General features: G+C 37.4%; 2 protein-coding genes across 2 annotated transcripts in view; both read right to left on the reverse strand.

Annotated features, from left to right (window-relative positions):
- Positions 1-403: 403 nt before the first annotated feature.
- pros1 (protein S) lies at positions 404-13,278 on the reverse strand. Its single transcript, XM_059357212.1, has 14 exons — positions 13,080-13,278; positions 12,295-12,452; positions 11,583-11,607; positions 11,420-11,500; positions 11,211-11,333; positions 10,398-10,523; positions 7,357-7,485; positions 7,016-7,256; positions 6,098-6,284; positions 5,350-5,514; positions 5,015-5,183; positions 4,207-4,343; positions 3,239-3,467; positions 404-1,072 (listed from the first exon to the last, which is right to left on the reverse strand). Exons 1-14 carry the CDS (start codon positions 13,156-13,158, stop codon positions 885-887), a joined length of 2,037 nt encoding a protein of 678 aa, XP_059213195.1. The 5' UTR covers positions 13,159-13,278; the 3' UTR covers positions 404-884.
- A 6,860-nt stretch (positions 13,279-20,138) lies between these two features.
- The window catches only part of rasa3 (RAS p21 protein activator 3), a 49,181-nt gene continuing 45,466 nt past the window's right edge, over positions 20,139-23,853 (reverse strand). The window contains exons 19-24 of the mRNA XM_059346163.1: positions 22,740-22,851; positions 22,291-22,368; positions 21,967-22,175; positions 21,773-21,876; positions 20,674-20,857; positions 20,139-20,292 (exon numbers count right to left, since the gene is read on the reverse strand). Coding sequence (XP_059202146.1) covers positions 20,217-20,292; positions 20,674-20,857; positions 21,773-21,876; positions 21,967-22,175; positions 22,291-22,368; positions 22,740-22,851 — 763 coding nt within the window. The 3' untranslated portion in view covers positions 20,139-20,216. The remainder of the gene's footprint in view (positions 20,293-20,673; positions 20,858-21,772; positions 21,877-21,966; positions 22,176-22,290; positions 22,369-22,739; positions 22,852-23,853) is intronic.

Consider the following 23,853-nt stretch of genomic DNA (forward strand, 5'->3'; position numbering starts at 1 on the left):
ATTCAGTAAACTCATATCTAAGTAACTTCTTGTTTTACAAAGTTAGTAAAGAAATGTTTAAGTGAATCCTGATGTAACACATAATATAATGATCCCAGTCACTTCCACACAGTGAGTCATACAGCTTATTAATTAAATTATATCTGATGGTGCTGACCGATACCCAGCTATTGTTATTAATATCAGGACTGAAAAAGTCATATTGGTGCATCCCTACTTATGAAGGCAGAGTTCTAATAAGGGAAGATGATTTAAACAAGAAAATGAAACAGAATTGGATGGAAAGCCTGCAGGCTCAGCCACAAACTCAATTTCTAGTTGTCTCCAGACGTTGTTGCCAAAAGTGAAGAGAATTTAGACAAAATACCAGGATCCAGCAACAGGGAAGAAGATGCAGGTGGTCTCAAAGCCTGGTCAACAGTGACCATTTGTTTATTCTTCTACACAAACATAACCATCTCTTGCTCAACACATGGTATGCGTGCTACAGAGCTCAGCTCTTTTCGAACGTTTTTTTGGAAAGCATTTAATTAATTGCAACAAACTGCTACAACTACGTCATCCAGCCATCCAGCTTCTAACTTGCTCAATGGCAAGCCAGCTTTCGTTTTGCCTCACTAAAAAAAAAAATTGAAAAAAAAAACTCCCTGGACAGGAAGAAAATAATACTGTATGGATAAAAAGCACAAGACAAAGATTAAAATGAACCCATCAGAGAAAGTCGACAAAAATGACTATATCTGTCTACCTCTGTCTCCTCTTCTCTCTCGTCCCCTCCCTCCCTCCCTAATGTCTCCTATCCTTGTCTATATCTCTCTTTCCAAAATGTCCCAAAAAGTGGTCACTGTGGGACTGAGGGCTTTTTAATGTGATGTTAATTAAGGTCACTTTCTGTGCGGGTGGTGTGCTTCACGGTGACTCTCAGGGGCAGACACAGGAGGACACGAATGGGACTTAATACTGTTGTGTTTGCTGAGAGCCTCGTCGAAGTCCAGCTGCTGCCCGCTGATAGTGATGTCCATGCAGCCGTGGTAAAAGGCCGTGATAGGGGTGGCAGGTAAAGGGACATCATCTAAATGAGACAGAATGGGACAGTGGGTCATTGTGAGTGTCAAAAACGATCAATAGTGACAAATTTAGCCCGTTTTACGACTAATGTTATAACTAGGGTTGTCAAAAGTATCGATACTCAAAAAAGTATCGATACTAAAACGTTGTATCCGGATACAATACTCATTTTCAAAAGTATCGAGTATCTGAAGCTTGTTATCATAGTTGCAGTTTCTTTTTGCACAACTGTTTTTTATTATAAATATTTAACCTGTGGTTCTGTTAATTTTTTACATGTTGCATTTTTCTTGTTATAAAAATATTTCTGTTAAATTTGGGGGTCTTTGTTTTTATCCTTGTGAAAATGGTATCGAGTATCGGTATCAAGTTGAGAATTTTAGTATCATGACAACCCTAGTTATAATACATTCACAGGAAAAAAAGAGGCAAGAATTATATTAATGTTGTTTAGTTTTAGTTGAAATGTGCAGCGTCACAGGATGAAGATGAGGTATAACTTCTAACTTTGCTAAATTCATTTATTTAGTCATACATTTAACTTTAAATCTGAAGAAAACGTTTTTCAGAGGGAGAAAAGTTAACCTATGACAACATAATTCGCCATGGCTCCAGGGATTAAAATATCAGTCTGTAGGTCGTTCCACCACTTTGGACCAGAATGAAATATCTCAATAACTGTTGGAAGTGTTGCCATGAAATTTTGTGCCGACATTCATGGTTCCCAGAAAGTGTCTCCTAATGATTCTGGTAATCCTCCTGCTTTCCTCTAGCTCCACCATTAGACTGACATTTAGTTTTAAGGGAAAGATCTCCACAACCACTGCCATGAAATTTGGTACAGACCTTCCCTTCCCCTCAGATGACTTAACTTTTAATCTAGCGCCATCATCTGGTCAAAAATGTAAATTGTCCAAAATGTTTGTACACACTTTGTACCTACTCATGTAGAGCACTAATTTTGACAGGGCACTGCTGTCTCAGGAAGCTCGGTAGATCAGCTGGTGATAGTCAGCCATGAACATCACAATCCCACTATATCGGCAGTAATTCAATTCAGACAGATAAACATTATAGTTGTACATCTTTATACTTCAGTGTTTGCCGTTTCAATCTCAACACCCTAAACTAAGAAGTGACAATGGTACAACATTACATCTGTTAAATGTCAGTATGTAAGCATCATTACTGTGAGTATGAAAGCATGCTGACATTAGCATTTAGCTCAAAGCACCACTATGTCTAAGTACAGCCTCGAAGAGCTGCTAGCGAGAGTTGCCAACATTTATGCTGTTTCAGCGCATTCGAGAGGATATTCCATTTAGTTTTGCTTTGAACTTATTTTACGGCTTAAAGAAATCCCTGAGAAAGCTTTATTATAAATAGATGGGACATATTGAAATGATTATGGCTGGGAAGCCACATTGACCCTTTAATAATGACCATATAGTATAGCTAATATAACTCGGGCCGGGACTCGATTAAAAAAATTAATCTGATTAATTAGAGGCTTTGTATATAATTAATCGAAATTAATCGCATATAAATATTTGACCTGAGAACAGTGAGAAGTAATTTTTTTCACATGGATTTTTAGTATAACATTGAATAATGACTGAATACATAAGCTTAAGCAACAAAAAATATTGTTTATTTTTGTTCAAGTCCAACAGACCAGTGCAATTTTTGCCATTAAGTGTAGCAATAGCAAGTCGGGCTAACGGCCACGCTAGCTGCTATATGTTTTGCGCTGAGGTGAGACTTGAGACTCGATGTGCTGCGGTGATATACGAATTCCTTGTTGCATAGCAACACAACCATGCTCTTATAGACTCTTCCATCCGTTGTTTTTTTGTAACAAAATGTCCCGTCATCCACAGGGCCAACCAAAGCGTCTCATCAGCTTCTTCCTTCATGTTCACTGTGGTTTGTTGTTGTCTAAACTCATGAACGCTAGTTGGTGCTCCAGTATAATCGGTCCGCCTGAAACTCATCCCGTGAGAAATGTTCCGCGGTGCAATAATAAGTACGTCTTTTAACGCGTGTAATTAATTAATCTTAATTAACGCGTTAAAGTCCCGGCCCTAAAAATAACAGTAGTATTTTTTTATTTTTTATTTAACCTTTATTTAACCAGATCGGTATACTTTTGCTCACTACTTAATCGTACCTGGTATCCCACCAACATATGTACTGACGGGGTCCTGCATGGTGCTGTTGAGGCGCTTCAGTGCATCCTGCAGAGAGTCAGACTTGATGAAGGTAACAGTGGAGGCGTTGGCTGAGATTTGGATTTCAGAAGGAGTCACATTCAGCTGCACGGTCAGCCGGTCAGGATAACACAACATCAGTGAGTCCAGCGTTGCAACGGAGACGCCATCCAAGAACACCTGCAGGTTCTGGAGCAGGAAGGTCAAAAACATTGTTTAATTCTTCCGTCTTTCCTCATATATGTGTTAAGACAGTGGTTCCCAAACTTACAAAAGGGGGGGCGTGGCAAGGCTAAATTGAAATAATTTAATTGTTCTCCAATGCTGCACTGTAAAAAATACTCTGTTTAATTTACAGTAAAATACGGGCAGCTGTGGTTGCCAGAACTTCACCATAAAAATGACAGTGAGTGGATTTTCTATTCTAAATTTAAATGTAAATATCAGCAAAAACTGTAATTTAGACTGGATAATCCTGTTATTTTTAGGGTAATTGTGTCATTCATTCATACATCATGGTATTTCTCCATAAATTTAGCATGAAAATGTTATATTTTTACAGCAAAACTGTGTGTTTCTTCCAGTTTATGACAGAAAAAAGTAAAAGTTTTGTGCTATTCTTTGATTTACGGTAATTAAAAGTGTCTATTACGGTGATGTACAATTTTTAATTTTACGCCCTATTTCTGATGTATTTGACAGAGTTTTACTGTTATTTCTACAAACATTTTTTAACAGTGTGATAAAAGCTAAATCAGACCACAACTCTACTCGAAATATTACAAATATAAAAAACAAGGATGAAAAAATATGAAAAGACCATTCTTGCTTAGAAAAGGGGGGCCAGTAGAAAAACTTTGGGAACCACTGTGTTAAGACATGCAGAGATACACATGCTTATTGCAATCAAAAGTGTGAATGAACTCACAGCATCTTCTTCTCCCTGTGTGACCACAGCCACCGACAGAGGGACTGTGTTGTTTTGGACAAGAGCAAAGAGGACGCCTGTGCTGCTGGACGGACGTATGTTCATCTTTAAATCCACATTCCAGCTCCCAGAATCACCTAGTTGGACATTTAAGAACATTGGTCATTTCAAAGTTTTCACTTGAATTGAAGGATCTTCTTGGTTTATTCACTCATGCAAATATCTTTTGAATGTTAAAAATCACAAGGTCTTTTAAGAAGTCATTGTTCCCAAATCCCTGGCAGGTTTTGTCATGATATGAACAATATACAGGTTTAACAGCCACAGTAAAACCTACCATATACTATTTATATATACTCTCAATATGTGCTTCTACATATTATATCATATATTCTTTTCTTTTTATTAAAGATTCTTTTTTGGGCATTTTCATGCTTTATTAGATAACAACAGAGAGGAAGACATGCAACAAATGGACCTTGGGCCGGATTCGAACCCGGGTCCGCTGCAACAAAGACTCAGCCTGAGTGGTACATGCTCTACCAATGATTCCCAGAATGCTCATATTGTATATATTATACTATATTACATATAGTATAGTATAACATAAAATATGTCTGTGTTTGAAAACTACCAACTGGGACTTTCTGTGTGAAATTTTATGCTGCCTTGAATTCAATTGAAGTTTGAACAAAGTTTATTTAAAAAAAATAAAAATACTACTCATTACTCCAACAAAACATTAAGGATGGAACGAATGCAGAAGCCAAACTTTCCCATAGGGGTTAATAAAGTATAACTTACTCACTGTAGTCAATGTTGAAGCGTGCCAGTCCTCCACCAGGGAAGAAAGACCCTCGTTCCACATACACAAAGCAATGTTTACTCTTCTTCTCCTGGATGACCTCTTTTACGCCAGATGCTCCCTGATTCATCAGGTTCCAGCCCCGGATGCAGCCGTCCAGTCGAGGGTTGATCTAAATGTATCGATGGATACACACACTGAGTACAGCACTGGCTTGGAGCTGGTCCAATGCAAATCCTGATATATTCCTGTTACTATGTTATTAAGGCGATTTTGAGATAAGATGTGGTCACAATTAGAAAAAATCCATGTGTTTCATGTTATTTCAGCCTGCTTACAGGTTTGATGACGTTGTCGGTGCGGTTGGGCAGCCCAGCGATGTACACTTTGGTCTCCAGTTTGCCATTAACTGAAGTAAAGAGACTGTCAGGGCTGTTGATGCTCATCACAGCTTCCTTGCTGATCTTCACACTGATGCTGCTCTCCAGTTCATCCACAGAGATCTGCAAGTCACATACTGCATCATCACAACTCTTTCTCATTGTGCTTTTACCAGGGTTCGTACACTTTAGCAGTGGTCAAATTCAAGCGTTTTTCAAGAACTTTCAAGGTAAATTTTCAAGCTTTTCCAGTATCTTACACCTGTTGTAAATTGCATGTTTTAGATGAGTACTTACATACTAAAAGGGGGAGATTTCACTGAACCATACCAACAGTGATGGTGTTACACTTTTAGGAGGAACGGTCTTCATTTCAGATAGGCTACTCATTATTTTTCACATTGAACATGTGATTATCTATAGTCTATAGATGGATATAGTCAGATTGCAAGAGAAATACAGTAAGAATTTCATGCATTTACAAGCACTTTATCCAAAATCCAAGCACTTTTTAAACCTTGAAAATACAACATTTAAATAAATTCAAGCATTTTCAAGGATTTCAAGCACCCGTACGAACCCTGTTTTACTGAACGCACAGTTACACACAACACAACCCACTTTCCATCAATCCACTTTATCGATTAGCACTACAGCTTTGTTAACCATACATTCTGTAATTTACTGGACTATAGCTCTTTCTTACCACATGCCATTGTCCATCATTGATGGATTTTCCTCCACTGGTGACCTTGAATGTGTGCTGGTTTTTGAACTGGACTTCAATGCGACCTCCTCTTAGCCCCAACATGAACCACGAGTCCTGAGAGGACTCTGCGTACAGCACAACCCCCTCTGGGTCAAATGTACGGAAGTCGAACTCTGCTGCAAACCTGAAAGCCAGAAACAGAAAGACAGACAAATGACTTTACACAATAATCTAACTGTAATTATGAATGAAGTCTGCTGTAGTTGCATTGTTTGTACTAACATTTTAAACAAATCACTTTTCGTGGCATTTACAGATTCCATTCATTTCAGTATTGTAGTTTTAAAGGGGACATATTAGGTTGTTTTAACTAGTGCATGTTTAGATGCTTTGATGTAAAAAAGCAACACATTTTCTAATGTCTGTCTGAATGTACTTGTATTTTTATCTATATATAGTATAGTTGTGACATCAAAGCCTTATAGAAGTCCTGATGGCTCATTTAAAAGCCTATATACAGTTTCTGAATACAGGCAGCGTGCATTTCTCTGCTGATTGAACCTCTTGACTTTTAAGACAATTGATACTCATCTACTCCATCTTTAAAGCTACAAAAAACACATTACCTCTTTACCTCTGCCCCCATTTACTTACTAATAAATATTTTCCTCTAATTTGGGATCTAATGTTCACTGTGGATGCATTTGAGGGGAAAAAAAGTTTTCTTCACAAACTCAATGGGTGGAATAAATTATCATTTTGGGGGAGAAGTGTTTCTTTAAGCTGTATCAAGGTGTTCAAAGGATTAAAACTCATCTACTCCATCTTGAAAGCTACAAAAAGCACTGTCTCCAGAATGAAGAAAGTAAGTAGACTACATTTATATGTGTGTGTGTGTTTGTGGTAGACCCTCACTTTGTGTTCTCCGGCAGACGGAAGCGCAGATAGATGACAGGAAGGCCTGCAAACTGCTCCCCCAGGTAAAGCATCTCAGGGTGTCTGTGGTCGTACAGGTCAACACAAACAGGAATACTTTCACAGAAGCGCTGATCCTCGGCCAAGCGAAGACCCTGGCGACCATCACAGTGGCACACATAGCTGCCCACCGTGTTCATACAAGTCCCGTCACACACATCCAACTCACACTCGTCTATATCTGGAAGCAAAACATTTACAGGCAGTGAGCTTCAAAATGTGCACTATTAGAGGGATAATGTTCATACAAAAAAATGGTTTATTATACTGCGAAGTCTCACCATTGCAGGTCTTGGAAGTAAAGTTATATTTGAAACCCAGGGGACACTTGCACTCATACATGCCCGGTGTGTTGACACATTTAGCTGGCTCTTGACAGATTCTGGGGTACAGCAGGCATTCATTAATATCTAGAAAACAGTAAAGAAAGAGTTAAATGGGAACATGGTGGTGAACATTGTGAGAATTTGTTAAATTAGATGTCTGAGTCAAGAATAAAAAATACAATTACAAATAAACTTTAGGGCTGAATTTGAGTGTAATTTTAATACAATAAATAAAGATAACTACATCTCTTATACTTTCACTTTTCAAGCTTTTAGAAACAATATTTTCTGGAGCCCGACCGATATGGGAGTTTTGAGACTGATGCTATGCCTATATGCTGGCCTATATAGTACATTTTTTAGATAATTTTTATGTGAATTGTATCTACTTGTATTTAATTGTTTAATATAACTGTGTTTAAATGTTGTAATTTGTCTCTTTTTATGCTGCTTTCTAGGCCAGGTCTCTCTTGGAAAAGAGATTTTTTTAATCTCAATGAGACGTTTACCTGGTTTAATAAAGGATATATATCTGCAAAGGTACCCAGAGGGCTACTTTCTCAAACATTAGACTTTAATAATATCTAACATTGTTATACATTATACAAACAATGCATGACACTGTCAGCAAAATCTATAAATTATAACTGAGAAATTAAAGAATAAATAAGAATTATATAAATATCTAAAACATGTCAAGCAACATTTTCTGCATTCTATATTGTGTAAAAAAAAGTTTTAATAACGGGACCTATTGGACAGCATGTACACCGATACCAATATGCCTTTGATAGGCCAATATCTACCTATAATATCTGTCAGCTCTACTATTTTTCCTTGTGAATGTTAAACGATCATTGTGCCACAATGCAGTGCAGCCAGAGACTGTTTTGAAAACTCTTCCTTGTTGGTGAGTTCAAGACATGTTGCTGTAAAATAAATTGCATGTCCCTTTAGATAGTGGAAGTCTGATTTAATGGCATTAAGTCTTGCTAAAAAAGTTTCTATTCCAGCATTGGCAACAACTGCTTAAACTGTAAAGCAGTTTTCTTATTAAAAAAAAGTTTAAAAGATTATCTGACAAGAAAAACACAATAAAACATTTCAATATTGACAAAGTTTTTCACAAATGGAGAGAAAATATTGCTAATAGTTAAAGCTTCTGCTAATCGCAACCAAAGGCTCAAGGCTGCAATTAATTCAAGTTTGTGTTTAATCTCAAAAGGCTTTACAGGCCTCAACTTTGCAAAGAAAACAGGACAGTAATTCTCACAAGATTGCTCCTAATATAACGACATCTATAACACAATCACAATCTGGATGGTTGAAATGAATGGCTAGTACTCATTAGGGCTGGGCGATATAAAAAATATATCAATATATTTTTAAATGTGATATCGAATTATACCATATTGCATATATCGATATAGTTCAAATTTTATTTATTTCTTTATATATAAATGCTGCCCTTACTAGGGTTTGTCATATTTAGTTATTTTGTAATGTTCGTTATTTTTTCTCATATAAATATATTTATTTCAGAAAAAGATTGGCCTATTTTATTTCATAGGCTATTTTTATTTAAGATATTTTTTATTTAAATGTGCACTTTATGGAGCCTTGATTTTTTTTAAAAAGGTACTCCTCTTGTTATACAGTATTTATGTTCACTTAAATAAACTACTTGTGACATATATGTCATACTTGGCTTTGACTTTGACTGACATTTGCTCTCACTTTGTAATGAAAATATCGGGATATATATCGTATATCGATATTCAGCCTAAATATATCAGGACTAGGGTTGTCAAAAGTATCGATTCTCAAAAAAGTATCGATACTAAAACGTTGTATCCGGATACAATACTCATTTTCAAAGGTATCGAGTATCTGAAGCTTGTTATCATAGTTGCAGTTTCTTTTTGCACAACTGTTTTTTATTATAAATATTTAACCTGTGGTTCTGTTAATTTTTACATGTTGCATTTTTCTTGTTAATAAAAATATTTCTGTTAAATTTTGCGGTCTTCGTTTTTATCCTGGTGGTATCGAAAATGGTATTGAGTATCAAATATTTGAGTATCGGTATCGAGTTGAACATTTTTGTATCGTGACAACCCTAATCCGGATATGACTTTTGCTCCATATCGCCCAGCCCTAGTATTGGTCCAGGTTACTGTATGAAACGTGTTCATATGCCCTTGCTCGTCTGGTGGGAGGGGCTTATGGCAGAGAGGGCAGAGCTGCTGGAGGAGGGCTGTATCTTTTTCCAAATCTGTCTATGGGGATATGTATTGATGGGCTATGCGCAAAACCATCTCTATGGCTTTTTAAATCTCTACAGCTATCAAAAAAAGAGGACAAAGCAAATATACCAAACTGACTCAGCCCGTGTTTGTGAAGACTTTGTACTCAACAAGCCTTAACACACTCAAAGATAAACACAGTGAACTGCCCACACGAAAAAAGGACAGATAGAAACATGTGAAAATGAGAGAACAAGTATCTATAAACTGTAAGCAAGTTCTTACAGCTCAGAGATGTGAGAGTGGTGGTCTGTTTACAATAAAAGGGTCGACCATTTTTTTCAGCTGTCAAAAGCTTTTCACATTCTGTTACATAAGAGGTCACCTCAGGTCAGCTTTAGAAAAAACAAATGGTTCAGGCCCTCAGGACAACAGCTGGACAACAGAGTTTTTGTTATGAAGTACATAGGGTTCCGCCATCCACATGAATAAATAAAAAGGAAGTTATCAAAAGGAATAATGCACCCTGTAGAAACGTGTGTTTGCTCAGCTGCTCCGGAGCTCTATATGTCCCTCTTCCATAGGGACAGTAAAAGAGCTGGATGTCTTCATATACAGTGTGTGACGTATGAGCAAATTATACACATGCACACACAAAGAACATAAAACTGTATCCATCTGTTCTTTGGTGTAATCGCAATTAACTTTAACTTTAAATAATTCATAAACTGAAATAAATTGGAGTCTTACCCTCACAGTTGATTTTGTCATGGATGATGTAGCCTTCTTCACACATGCAGTAAAAGCTACCGGGTAAGTTGTAGCATTTTTGGTTACATCCTGCTGGAAACTCAGGATCTGAACACTCATCGATGTCTGCTCGGTCAACAAATTCACAGAACATCATGCATTAGTTGTCAGTTTAATCATTTCAAACGGTTAAATTCATCAGTTGTAGGTTCAATTCCAAGTCGGATTTTAACCCTCTATAGTACGGTGTTGCCCTCAGGCAACATACCCATTTTTGGCTTGTTAAATTTCTACAATGCATGTTTTTGAGTGATGCAATACTTGAAAAAAAAGAGGGAAGAGTATAGGGAACCAATAGCAATGCTTTAATTTGCCACATGACCTCCAGGAGGCCATATTGAAACCCTATTTTGCAGGCTTTTCCAAAGGAAAAAGCTTTGCCATTTAGCGCCACAAAAAAATCAAAACGTCATTTTCTGGCCCTTTTCCATCTGGAAAAAATATATTGCTACTCCAGACAAGAAACCGGTTTGAAAAAGTTCCTTTTATGATGTTTTTAAATTTAAAATGTTTTGTATTGTACCCCGTTGAAGCTACTGAATATTTTACACATGTCTATTAAATAAATAATGTTCAAATTGAAAAAAAAAACTAAAAACTTCCCAAAAAATAAAATAAAATGTCTTCAGACTATGTTTATTTAGTCTATTTTAAGACAAAAAAAAAAATCATTTTTTTTTCCTAACTGGCATCATAATGCGTACCATAGAGGGTTAAGTAGAAGACTTTGATAGAGGATGCATCAGAACTCACCGTCCTCACAGCGCAGCCCCTTCCAGCCGGGTTTACACTCACAGGTGAAGGAGGCCTGTCCGTCCACACATCGCTTTGAACCCTCCTTGTAGCATGGAGGCGGTGTGCACTGGTTACTGATCTCTTTTGGGCACACACATAGGATGTTAATGAAAGCCTTGACAAAATCATTCCACAGGTGAGGATATAAGCTTTAAATTTCCCCTCACCTGTCACACAGGTACGCAGGTCTGACGGGATGGCATCCGAGTTTGGATTGTTGATGCCGACACGGTGAGAACCCAGACACCCTAAAGCAAAAAGTTTTTTTCATCAGAACAGAAAATAAAACTGATTTCATAAGATTCAACACAATGAATTCTGCAAACTTACCAACATATCTGGGGTAGAAGTATTCCTAAAAAAACACAACAGAAAAGTGATTGGCTGGAAGATTTAAATTCACATTTGACAATAAGGAAAAAAAGATAGAAAGAAGTATGAGATTACAAGCAGATGTGAACACATGTTCTGTTCGAAACAGAAACTTCTATAATATAACTTAAATCAGCGTTGCATGTTTCAAAGTTATACCCTCTGGTCTAATGCTAAAAAATGAACTCAGTAAATCTAAAAGTCAGTGGAAAGGAAATGATTCAATATTGATATGTTGTATGGATGCACGGTTTGGAAAAAGTAACAAATTGTGATTATTTTTTAAATTATTTATTCATTAATTGTTTTGATTTGCAATTGCAATTGCAAAATGATTCATGATACTGGAGTGGATGATCATTTCTGAATCATTATTCCTTTTTTCATTGAAAAAATATATATTTAAAGGATAATGGTGGGATTTTCTTCAAAAAAATATATTTTTCTTCAGTCTCTATGATAATAAATTGGATATATTTGCGTTTTAAAACTGTTTTTGCTATCTTCTGACATGTTATAATAAGCAAACTAATCAATAATGAAAAATAAGCTCTCGTCTGATCTATTGCTTGCATTTTCTTTAAAGTTCACGGCTTCATACATTTCATAATAGTCACTTCTTTTTCTTTCAGCTGACCAGTAAAATCAGGGGTTGCTGCTCTTCTCTTACCGTCTCTGGCTGGTTCTCAAAGATCTCCCTGGCCTCCTCCTTGTTGCACAGCTCCTCGATGCACTCCCTCTCCAGGTTGCCCTTCTTGCTCTCCTCAAACAGAGAGTTGGCTCTCCTGTGCCTGCTCAGGAACTGGGTGGCTGTGCTCTGGCTCAGGACTGTGAAATACATAGACACATAAAAAAAAGAAACATTTAAATGTATAGAGTCAAGCTATCTTTTTCATTGTCAGTGTTTGCATGTTTGCTATCACATCAATCAGAACTGAACAAACCTATTTACTGTGCAGGTTACTTTGCAGTGATACTCTCACATGTGTGATTAATACAACCAGGCATATGCAGCTACATTACAATAACACATGACTGATCCGAGCAGGAATTCAAGTCCTCATGACAGATGGCTGATGTGGCTGGTGCCTGCATGGACAAAGTGGACAACCTAATTACTCTTCTGTGAACTGGCTTGAAAAAAAAAAGGTCATTGCGAAACCGTTATTTCCCAGAAATGACCTCTAGTTGTTATAACAAGCAGCTCATGTTCTCAAAGCATTGTTTCACAGTGTAGAAAGGAGTCATCACCCCTCACAATTTCTTTTTTTGCCTGTTTGCTAAAAAGTTATTTAAAAAAAAAATCCTGTAACCGTTCCCAACATCTAGGCTGAAAGCTGCTTTTAATCTGAGGCACTGACACTAAATACACTGTAACAGGCTGTCCCGTGAATTACTTTACTACGTTTTTGCGGTTTACTAAATGCAAACCGCAAAAAACACTTGCATACTTACATCGATAAGCATCGACGAGCGTCACGAGAAATACGAGACAAGCCAAGGATTCCCCAAGTGCCCGTTTCTTTCTCCACATAGTCGAGCCGTTCTTCCTGCTAGGCCACGGTTTGGCTCTGAGTAAAGACTGGCTGAGCACAGGAAAAACTTTATTCTTCCCGAAAGTGTTTTCGTAGAGAGAGGGGGGAGCAGTGGAGGAGGCTGCCAGGAGAGCAGATGCAGAGAGGGCTATGAGAGGGCTGAGGCAGCTAGGGAGCGCTGCTGCACACTCACCACACACACACTCATTGTTTACTTACATGCATGTTTCTGCTTGGAGTGGCAGAAAATGGGAGTCCGTGTTGAGCAACTTGTGCTTAGTCTATGACAGGGATGGGCAACTTGGCGGTTCTACACAGGGGCCTACAGGGGCCACTGCCCCTGTGAAGAAGCCCTTGGCCCCTGCTGTGGCCCCTGTGTCAAATTAATAATGAAATGATCAATTTAATTATGAAGCATTGGACAAACCAGAGATGGATGTATTTTTGATATACTGTCTGCTTCACAATAAAAATATTTGAAACAACGAAATGATCAATTTAAAACGCTGAATGACGGAACAATTCTTACCTATTTTTTCTTCAAACAATATCGCATTGTACACAAAAGGAACCCAAAATGTGTACATTGTGTAAATAAAAGCTGTAAAAGCTTGTGTATATTACAAAAAAAAAGTAATTGTGCACAAAGATGAGAAATATCATTGTCGCACAAAAATAACTGTTCTTTTTGGTAAGTCTCATTGTTTCAATCAATGTATTTATATCTTCCAAATATACTTAAATGAAATTTTTAAATAAGGTAAAATAAAGGTTTTGAATGCTTAAATATCATCTTTGCAGTTTTTAAATATGCCCCTCTGATTAAACACTGGCCCCTCCTTGGCCCCCACAGTAAAAATTGGTCTAGAACCGCCACTGCTGGAGGGGCCCACAGTTTTTCATCGACACTACCACAGGGCCACATATCGTCACCCTGTTAAAATAATTGCCGAACTCATTTTTTTCAAGTTTTGCAGGAAACACAAAAAACTTCACCAAAAGTGTAACATATGACATTTATTGATCATTTCACTCAAAAAGGATGTAACAAAGGATCGCTATTGGCATAGTAATAACACTGTGTGTAAATTATGTAACTTAAGAGAAATAAATGACTTAGGCAATTTTTTGAACGTCTTTGTGACTTAAGCAAGATATGGTTACACTTTATTTTGAAGGTGTCTACATAAGAGTCACACAAGCCTGTCAGAAACATGACATGACAAGTATCATGAGCATTAATGTTACTTCAAAGTGTCATTAATGTTCATGACACATCCCATGTCATGTTTATGACACGCTCATGTCACTCTTCAGACACCATCAAAAAAAAGTGTAACCATATCTTGCTTAAGTCACAAAGGCATGTTCAAAAAATTGCCTAAGTCACATTTTATTTTTGACTTAGGCATAATAAATCCGCTTAAGTCACACACTTGACATAGGCCATTATCTTAAAGGGGTAAAATCACATGATCTGATCAACTGAGGATGTAGGCGATTTTACCATAGGTGGCCAGCGTCATGAGGAGATGATTTTGGCAAAAAAAACCCAATTTTGACAAAAAATGACTTAGGCAATTATTTTAACAGTGTGACGATATAGGACTGTGCCCTTAACTAGATATGATGAAACTGCAATTTTACAGTGCAGTAACTTAACATATGTCATGCTCAAAACTGTGATTTCTTTCTTTTTTTTTCAGTGCAAGAACAGCAGAACAACATTAATTGCAAGAAGTAATTTTGTGCATTTATACACAGCACTTTTAAGATTTCATGCTCAAATGCATGTAGTTGTACTGAGGGCCACTTCAAGTGAAGAAGCGGGCCATATGCGGCCCCCGGGCCTCCAGTTGCCCATCCCAGGTCTATGAGTTTAGATGTGTGGTAGTATCTATAAACTTACAACGCAAGTAAAGGGGACAGGAAAAGTGATGTTACAAGACAAGCTACAGGCTTGTTCTTAAATTAAACTCTTATGAGCTATTTTTTGTTGTTATCATTATATTTGTCCAAACAAATGTTCCTTTAGTTGTACCAGGCATTAAAATGAACAAGAAAGCTTTGAAGTTACTAGCAGTGGTGGAAGTAACTAGGTAGGCTGACATTTACCCAGGTACTACGTACTACAGTTTTGAGGTGCTTCTACTTTTGTATTTCTATTTGATGCTACTTTATACTTAAACTTCACTACAAATTAGAGGAAAATAATGCAGGGTATGTTTTAGTCCACTACATGTATTTCATATCTTTACTAGCTAGTTTTTTTACACAGAGAATTTAAACAAATACAAGATATGATTAAACTAATAACTGAAAGTGTATTATTAAAGGTAATCTACACAGCCATATATAAAGTACTTTTATTTAAGCCCCAGCTGAAGGGATAAGTCCTGTCAGCCTTATTGTTACAGCAAATCTGTTAGCAAACAATTGCTTAGCTGCAGAAGAATCCCATTGGTGTGGGTTTTTTTCTTTTTTTAGAACAATGCAACCAAACAGTATATTTCCACAATAAGATGTCCAGACTACATGTTGATTCTCAGAGGGTTCAACACTACCGTCATGTACAGTGAATCACATTATTCTGCAATATCGGTTGGGGACAAAAAATGGCTTTATGTTATGGTTTGGTAATTCTCATCTGCCATGTTACATAGTCTGCTAATAATATTCAAAAATGGATGCACTATGGTACAAACTCATCAACATTTCTTCATGGATGTTGTTCCATTGAAAGACTTGGACTCGGGGTCTTTTTATCTTCACCATTCACGCAGACCCGCATAGGCATAAAATGCAGTAAGTGCAAGACCAACTAGGCCAATGACTGAATGCATTTAGATGACATTTGCAAACAGTTTGTGGTAATTTTCATTAAACTTGACATGCATTTAAAGCTGTGGGGGGAGGGGAGGAGGGGATGTGATGATTCACTGTACATGATAGTAAATTAAAAAGCCAGTGGACCACTGGGAAATAACTTGACATCATTTAGAAAGCATTTGTCTGAAATCCATTATAGATGCTGAACTTTTCCTGGAAGGAAATGCATCAGTGGAAGTAATAAAAATAATAAAAGCCTTGTTCCGTCTGTCCTTATAATCCGAACCAGGATATGAATTTATGTTATTGATTACACCTGTGCTGTTTCCTGTTGTCAGTTCAAAATGTATGCTGTTAAAGGAGGTGTGAAATAATGAAACAATGGACACATAAAGACATCATAAATGTATCTGCACCACAGCTAAACACACAAACATCGAAATCTTATTTTACCAAAATGTCTTTACTAGTTCAAACAAAAATGAAGCTCTTGATGTGAGTCTGCACAGTATAATTTAGAGACGCTGTTTAAAAAAATGACACTGACACCAAATTTGCATTAATATTGGTTTCATTTAGTTATTCAGGGGAAAAAAACACATCACATTTTCACCATTCATTCAACTGTTTATGTACACATATAACAGGCTTATTTTAATACTTTTAAAATATTTGTACAAAATACACTGTTCTCCCTTTATAGTATGTGTTTATCTGAGGAGGAATTTTACTGCAAAAGGTCAGCAGATGTGCGTTGATCATTTGTTATAATTCAATGGTCTTATTGTGGGGTTGTTATCATTATTGCATGCTGAAACACCATTATTGCATAAGTCATTCCTTTGTGGGCTTTGGGGATGGAGGAGTTGCCGTTACTGTAACTGGCACCAACTCAGCTGATGTTTCTGGGAAGGTTTTGCTTAAAGTGATAATAAATAAGATTACCAAGTTAGGGATGAGAGACACAGCTGTTTGGTGGTTTAGACATCACATGTCTGAGTCTCCTCGTTCTCGGCAACAAAAAACCACACGCAGTGCTGAGTTTCATAAACCTGAGGAGAGTTAGTAACTGGTGGAAACAAACACTCACTAAAGTTCAGAGGTTACAGCAATGCTGCTCCTTCCATCAATGTTATTACTGAGTTACATACATAAAATGAGTGGAGTATATATTGGCAAAGGTTCCTTGAAATGGAACAGTGGTTCTTTACAAGAGGAAAGAGGAGATACACCAGATCAGGCCAGAGTACAGTAACAGTGTTCTCACACTCCTACAGTCTTTAGTTTGATTACAGGCAGTGATTTTCTCTTTTTTTAACAAGTTGGGCTCTGCCTTTCCTGACCTGTAACACTGGGGTAATCCAATTGGCAATACAACCCGTCATGTCAGTCACTCATGCACATACTGACAAATGCACACTCACAAACACGCACGTACGCACTAAACTCACACACACACACACACACACACACACATACACACACCTCAGTCACTCGATTCAGATACACAGCGAGATTTCTGTATGACAAGACAAAGATAGAAAACAGAGTCAAACTGTTGAGAACCTTCCTTACAGTTCATAGATCAACACATTCGACAAAGAAAAAAGATGTCATCGGAATAATTGCTCGTCTGTTTTTAAAACAGTATAGTTTTGAGATATATATATATTTATAAAAAAAAAACATATCTAAACAATGATTTTTTTGTTTGTTTTTCAAAAAGAGAATTTTATAAAAGTGATGACTGGCACTGTTTGGAATCCTGTGATCACGGGAGCACCCATGAGGCTACATAACCAGGTACTTCGTTTTGGAAAATACAAAATTTTTATCATGGTTTGTAGTCACCTGGTCGCACAGACGTGACTGTGGAGGCTACCGTCGCTGTGACTACAACTATACTTCACATGCATGTTTTTTTTTTGGCGAGAGTGAGTGCTGATGAATATTGACGCCAATGAGAGTGGGAAGCGTGGAACAACACAACACAACTGGTTAACAACAATAAATCCTGTACCTTCAACAGACTCTCAGGTGCTGACTGGTAAGATTCACAGCAGGCAGTTTCTCAGAGGAATGCATATAAATAGGTTTTAAACTAACAGGGCGCAGCTTTCCGAAGTAAGACAGAGCTAACTCACAAAACAGAAAATTATTAGGCAGCCAACAGGGCAACAACCAGTAACACACTATCCATTTCACAATCATAACTTGAGACAAGACTGGTTAAAATGTTAGTATATCAGTTATTAAGAAGTGAAGCTAAAAACCGTCCTTGTCAATGAGCTGTGTGAACTCTGCTTTGTCATAGTTGAAGGAATAGTTTGACTTTGTCTACTTACACAGAGTGAAACAAACATATGCCGAAATTGTTACTTGATGTCAGGAACAAATATCAGCACCTCTTAAAAGCAGCAAAATACACAGTTTTCCTCTGAAAATATTCATATGAACCTGCAACTGTGCATCTCACCCAATGGGCAAAACCACCTAGTAGTCCAAAAACTGTAATTTAGTTAATAACAAAGTGTATTGATTCATCCTTTATGCACAAAACATATTGCACAAACTCTATTGTTATTTTATTATGTACACCTGTTCTGTCTAATACGATCCAATACAACCAAAAAGTCTGCAAGGAGATTGTTTGTTTGTTTGTTTGTTTGTTTGTTTGTCAGCAGGATATGTGGACAACAAAACCGAGTTACAAAGAGAGTGAATATTGGTCTCACATTTTTAGACAGCCACCTCACTGGGACATCTCTCCATTAATGCATGTCTAAAAATAATAACAACACAGTTAATTAATAATAATAATAATAATAATAATAATAATATTAATAATAATAATAATAATAATAATAATGCATCCCTTTTCTTTCTTTCTTTCTTTCTTTCTTTCTTTCTTTGCTTTCTTTCTGACAGCTGAATTTCAACAAATTGAACAGGTGTACCTAATAAAGCATATATTCTAAGAACATTATTATTTCAGTTTATGTTGTGGTGACACAATGCGTTTACTGAAGATATTTGTGCTTATGCACAATTTCACAATTCACAGATTGTGGGAGTCAACAGCACACACATCATGGAATAATCTGGCCCTGATATCAACAGAAAATGGTTCTGAAGTTGGTCATTCAGTGTATTTTGTCTTACTTAAAAGAGAAGCTGCAACTTGACACCAATAAATATTTTTTTAAAAAGGCATCTGTGGGTTTGTTGGACTCTGTGTCACAAAGCTATTCCTTTAACCCGGGTACTGGTTACACAGGAGCATGATATCCAACCACAACAGAACAAGGCTTCAAATGAAAACTTGAGCCGAAACATCTGTTAACACGTTGATGATGAGGATTAAAAATGAGGGATGAAATTGATAGCTAACGTCAAGCTGCTTTCGGCTGTGCTTGGTCCCGACAATCCCTTCTTGTGTGCCCTCGACCTTCACAGCCTTCCTGAGGAGGTTGGGGACAAAATAAAACAAAAAAAATAGAAATAAAAAAGGGGGACAACACCACCCAAAGAGGGGAAAAATTACAGTCCTTCCTTCCTTCTGGAGTGAAATACAACGGAACATTTCAACATGTCAACCATTAAAATAACCAAATACAAATCAAACAGATAAAATAAGCTTTTTGAAAGTGTGCTGCGAGGCTTGTTCATCCATAGATTTGGAGGCGATTAAAGTGCGTGTTGGTCACTGTCAAAACTGTCCAGTGAAAACGTTTCTTTGTTCTCTCATCACAGGAGACCCAAATAGATGAATGGTATGATTATCTCTTCATTCGTATCCCTCCTTTCCTCCACAACTGTTCCTCTATCTCTCATGCTGATCTGAGGTCTGTTCTCCAAATTTGGAGCGATGCATCTTGAGTCACTGCACAAAAAAGTCCATCTTCACAGCTCGTTCAGTCTGGTATTGACTCTTAAAACTCTTTTTTCCCCTTAAAGCTGAACAAATAAGCCACTCCAGGTGACGCTTGTTTCCAAAACAGCATCTCTTGCTTCCAGAAAAGTCTTCATAAAAAAGTGAAGCATGGATACGCTGTATTGGAAATAAGTAAAAATCATCTCACCTGAATGACTTTTTTATAAACCTTTTTTTAAGGAAAAATAGAGATTTAAAACTGAATGCTAGACATGAAGCATTGTTAAGATGGCTTTTTTTTTTGCAGTTAAGAAAATATGCTGGTTCTGGGCATCATAGAGACAGTACACGGGGCTAGATGGAGTAGGTGGAGCTCTCAGACTGCTGGCGGATGTAGCACTGAAAACTCTTGTCTCCAATCGGATGCTCCCTGAGGAAACAAAGAGAAAGAACGTGTTTATTTTTTGGCGGGACATTACAGAGGCTAAAAATAAATCATAAGTCACAATTTTTCCCTTTAAGATGACCAGGTGCTGAGCAGAGCTGGAGGCCAAAATTATGACACCACAATATGTTGTTTGAAATGTTAAAAAGAGCTCCATTTCATACTTTGTACATATTGATTTTTACAGCCAAATGTGGACTGTACGACTGCACCACCTGCTGGGCCACAGGGGAAGTTGCTCTGTACTGAACACAATTTTACTCTTAACCTTTCTCCAACCAGTTCTCAGCCTGGATTGCATTTTATATACATTAACAACACACACGACCTGAGCTACAGGTATAAATACAAAACAGAATCACATACTGGCTGCCTATCTTTGTCTTCTTGAACTTGTCACGCTTGTACTTGGTGTGCTGCTGCTCCAAGGTTTGCACGGCTGAAACAATTAGTTTCAGGGTTTTGTAGGTCTCCTGGGGGTCATCGATGACAAAGCTGGAGTACTCCTCCTGTTCGGGCCCGTCGTACACAGACTTACTGCCACAGGCCTCTGCAGGGTGGACAGACAGTAGAGTGAGACACAGAAGAACACAGGACAATGTGAAAATTAACCTGGAAATTATGCAAGCATACACATGCATGCTTAAAAACACTTTAAGTCCCTCTCTAGACACATTTTAAAGTATGTAAAGTATGTAAAATGTGTGGTTATATACTATGGTTACTATTTTGTTTAACACGGTTTTCCCACATAAAAAGTGAAAAAGAAACTTTGAAAAGGGGCTGGAGGCACATCTACTCTTTCTCCCTCATCTGGCTTCTAGCCCTCCCATCATCACCACTAATTCTAGGTTGACTGGTAAATAACGGCTTGATAAAAAATGGCTTTCAATTAGTCATATACCTTATCTAGCTTACCAGCAATACGTTTGAATAATAGTAAAGTGCACTGACATCTCCCCCTTCAGCAGAGGAATGTGAAAACACCTTTCTACTGACAAACTCTGTACAGATTAAAGTCAGTATAATAAAGATGAGACATGTTAAGGCACTGTTATTCAATATATGTCTCTAAATATGTATTTTATAACAGAAGACATTGAATATAAAGAATAAATGGGCCTAACAAAAGAGAAAAATTCTAAAATAATATGTTTACTGTTAATATTACTGTTAAATATCAAGAAACAGTAACAGAAATGACAAGGAATTATTAATTATTAATAAAATGAATTATTCATAAAAAAAATAGGGAAAATATATTAAAAAGCTGTATGTTTGATTTTTTTAAATATTTGCCATTATAATGTACATGTCATTTTAATCAAATTTGCAACAGGGGGCTGAGTCAAGCTATGAAGCCAGAGGATAAGTTTGGGAACTCCTGTGTTAGGGGACATAATCCTAAGAAAAACACATTTTTGAGTGGAAAGGGACTTTAAAAACACTCTAGTCAGCGTCTAACCTTGCATCTTGATCAGTTTGCTCATGTATGTGCTGAACAGGGAATAAATCCTCTCGGTCTCTCTGTCGCCGTCTACGTCCAGCTGGATGTTTGCCGGGAGGCCGCTGAAAACAGATGCACACAGGAGGATGAGAGAGTGGAAACAAAGGGAAGGAACCTGATTCCAGATCACATTTTTTGGCAACTTGACATACCCGGTGCAGGGGGTGCACCCGGAGGCCGTGTCCGCCGAGAGCTTGCAGCAGAGCCAGTGGCCGTTGAGGTAGGCTGAAGGATGGTAGGTGCTTAGGCGTTTGCGGTTGCACTGGCTGACTTTGGTCAGGATGTCGATCCAATCACGCGCCTCCACGCAGTTGTTGGCCTGGATGTAGAGCGCCCGCTCCGGCTGAATGACCTGGAACATCTGGAGGAGGGAGGAAGAAGAAGAACAAGTGAGGGAAGAATCTAAACTTTTATAGGAGTGAATCGGGCCAAATGCTCAAAACTCCAGAGATTTCACAGCTGTGTGGGGTCCTTACATTTTTCATCTTGAAAGACTCCTCTTCAAGCCTCTCTACAGCCAGAATGTTCTCTATGGGAATGCTGCACAGAGCGCCCTCACCTGGACAAAAATGGAAACACACAAGAGTCAGACAACAGCAGAGTCTATCAACAGCGCAATAAAACTAAATAATTAAAGTCTTTTTGAGTCTACAGACTAATTTTGAGAATACTTGATGTAGTGTGGGATTCAGAAACAGCTTTTTAAAAATATATTTTGGCCTGAGCACGTTTGCATGCAGCACAAATGTTTTGCCTGCTCAGTAACTTAATCTCCAACACATGTGTTGAACGCACATTTTGTTCAGGCTAAATGTGCGTTCAGCAGATTCCCTTTCCTCCTGCTGATTCTTGCACAAGCACACACAACGACATAAACAGACGAGGAAACAATGCAACTGTAAGGAGATCCTGGGAGACCTCTGACCTCACCTTTCGTTTTGTGGTAGGTAAACTCGTGATTGGTGAGGCGAAACCATCTCTTCTTGAAGTTCTTCATTCCAAACCGGTTTCTCCCCTGTGCCCTCTTTATCATAAATCTGAAGACAAATAGAGTGAGAGAAATCAACCACTGAAAACCTTGACAGAATAGCTCATATCACCATATTTTTTATTTCTCTGGCAGAATGCATCCCTTATATATATCTACAGTGCTAAATGGGAAAGAGTTTAAGAGTTTAAGTTCATGACTTTGCATAAAAGCATTGGTAACCACGATTTCATTCTGGTTTAAAGGAATCCTGTGCAGTCATTCATCTACATTTATCATTCCATTTACATGCTTGCAGTTACTTGTTTTAATCGGTGCTGTACATGTACAACACTTCAGTACAGCTCTCATAGATTTAACAGTCTATGAGTCATAAAGGAGATGGGTCAGCAGATCAAAGGTACCCGTGTTTTTGCATGTTTTACCCCATTACCTACAAATCACTCATGACTTTTTGACAGAATTTTAGACTGATTTCCTTCCAAATAGCCTCGGGTCTCCCCTCTGTTTCAGCAGACAGGAAACTTGAGACAGCTAATCCATCACACTGAATAAATCATATCACGTTTACATTAAGGTTTCTGTATATTTTAACGTCATATGGTGATATGCAGTCAGACAGAGGGCTTCTTGTCGGTGTGTTGAAGGATGGGCTTCACTTTTTTAAATTAAAGCTGAAACAAGCTGATTTGAAATAATTTGATTAATAAGATTATTGGCAACGATTCTGTAACAATAACACTTACAGTATTTTTTTTATTATTTTTGAATTTATTTCTATTTATTGTTTATTTGTATTTTTCTTTATTTCTTCTATTTCATTTGCTTTCTTTTTAATTTATTTTATCAGGTGTATTATGTTCCTTCACATGTCTGTATGAATCCCTTGACCTTGTATACTAATTTTAAATTTAAAAAAAAAATTGTAAAGACGGCTGGTTGTATAATAATTTGAAAGACATCGCATTCAAAGTGTCACTATTTTTTAGCATTTTATGGATCAAAATATTTTTTGATTAATAATAATAATAATAATAATAATAATCAGAAG

Source organism: Centropristis striata, chromosome 2, assembly GCF_030273125.1.
Source record: "Centropristis striata isolate RG_2023a ecotype Rhode Island chromosome 2, C.striata_1.0, whole genome shotgun sequence".
Lineage (NCBI taxonomy): Eukaryota > Metazoa > Chordata > Actinopteri > Perciformes > Serranidae > Centropristis > Centropristis striata.

Coding starts and splice junctions, on each gene's coding strand:
- pros1 (XM_059357212.1), bottom strand. CDS start 13,158: ATGTGGAGAAAGAAACGGGCACTTGGGGAATCCTTGGCTTGTCTCGTA. Junction 11,608..12,294: donor TTGAGAACCAGCCAGAGACG/GTAAGAGAAGAG, acceptor GTGTTTTTTTAG/GAATACTTCTACCCCAGATA. Junction 4,344..5,014: donor ACGCTTCAACATTGACTACA/GTGAGTAAGTTA, acceptor ATGTCCAACTAG/GTGATTCTGGGAGCTGGAAT.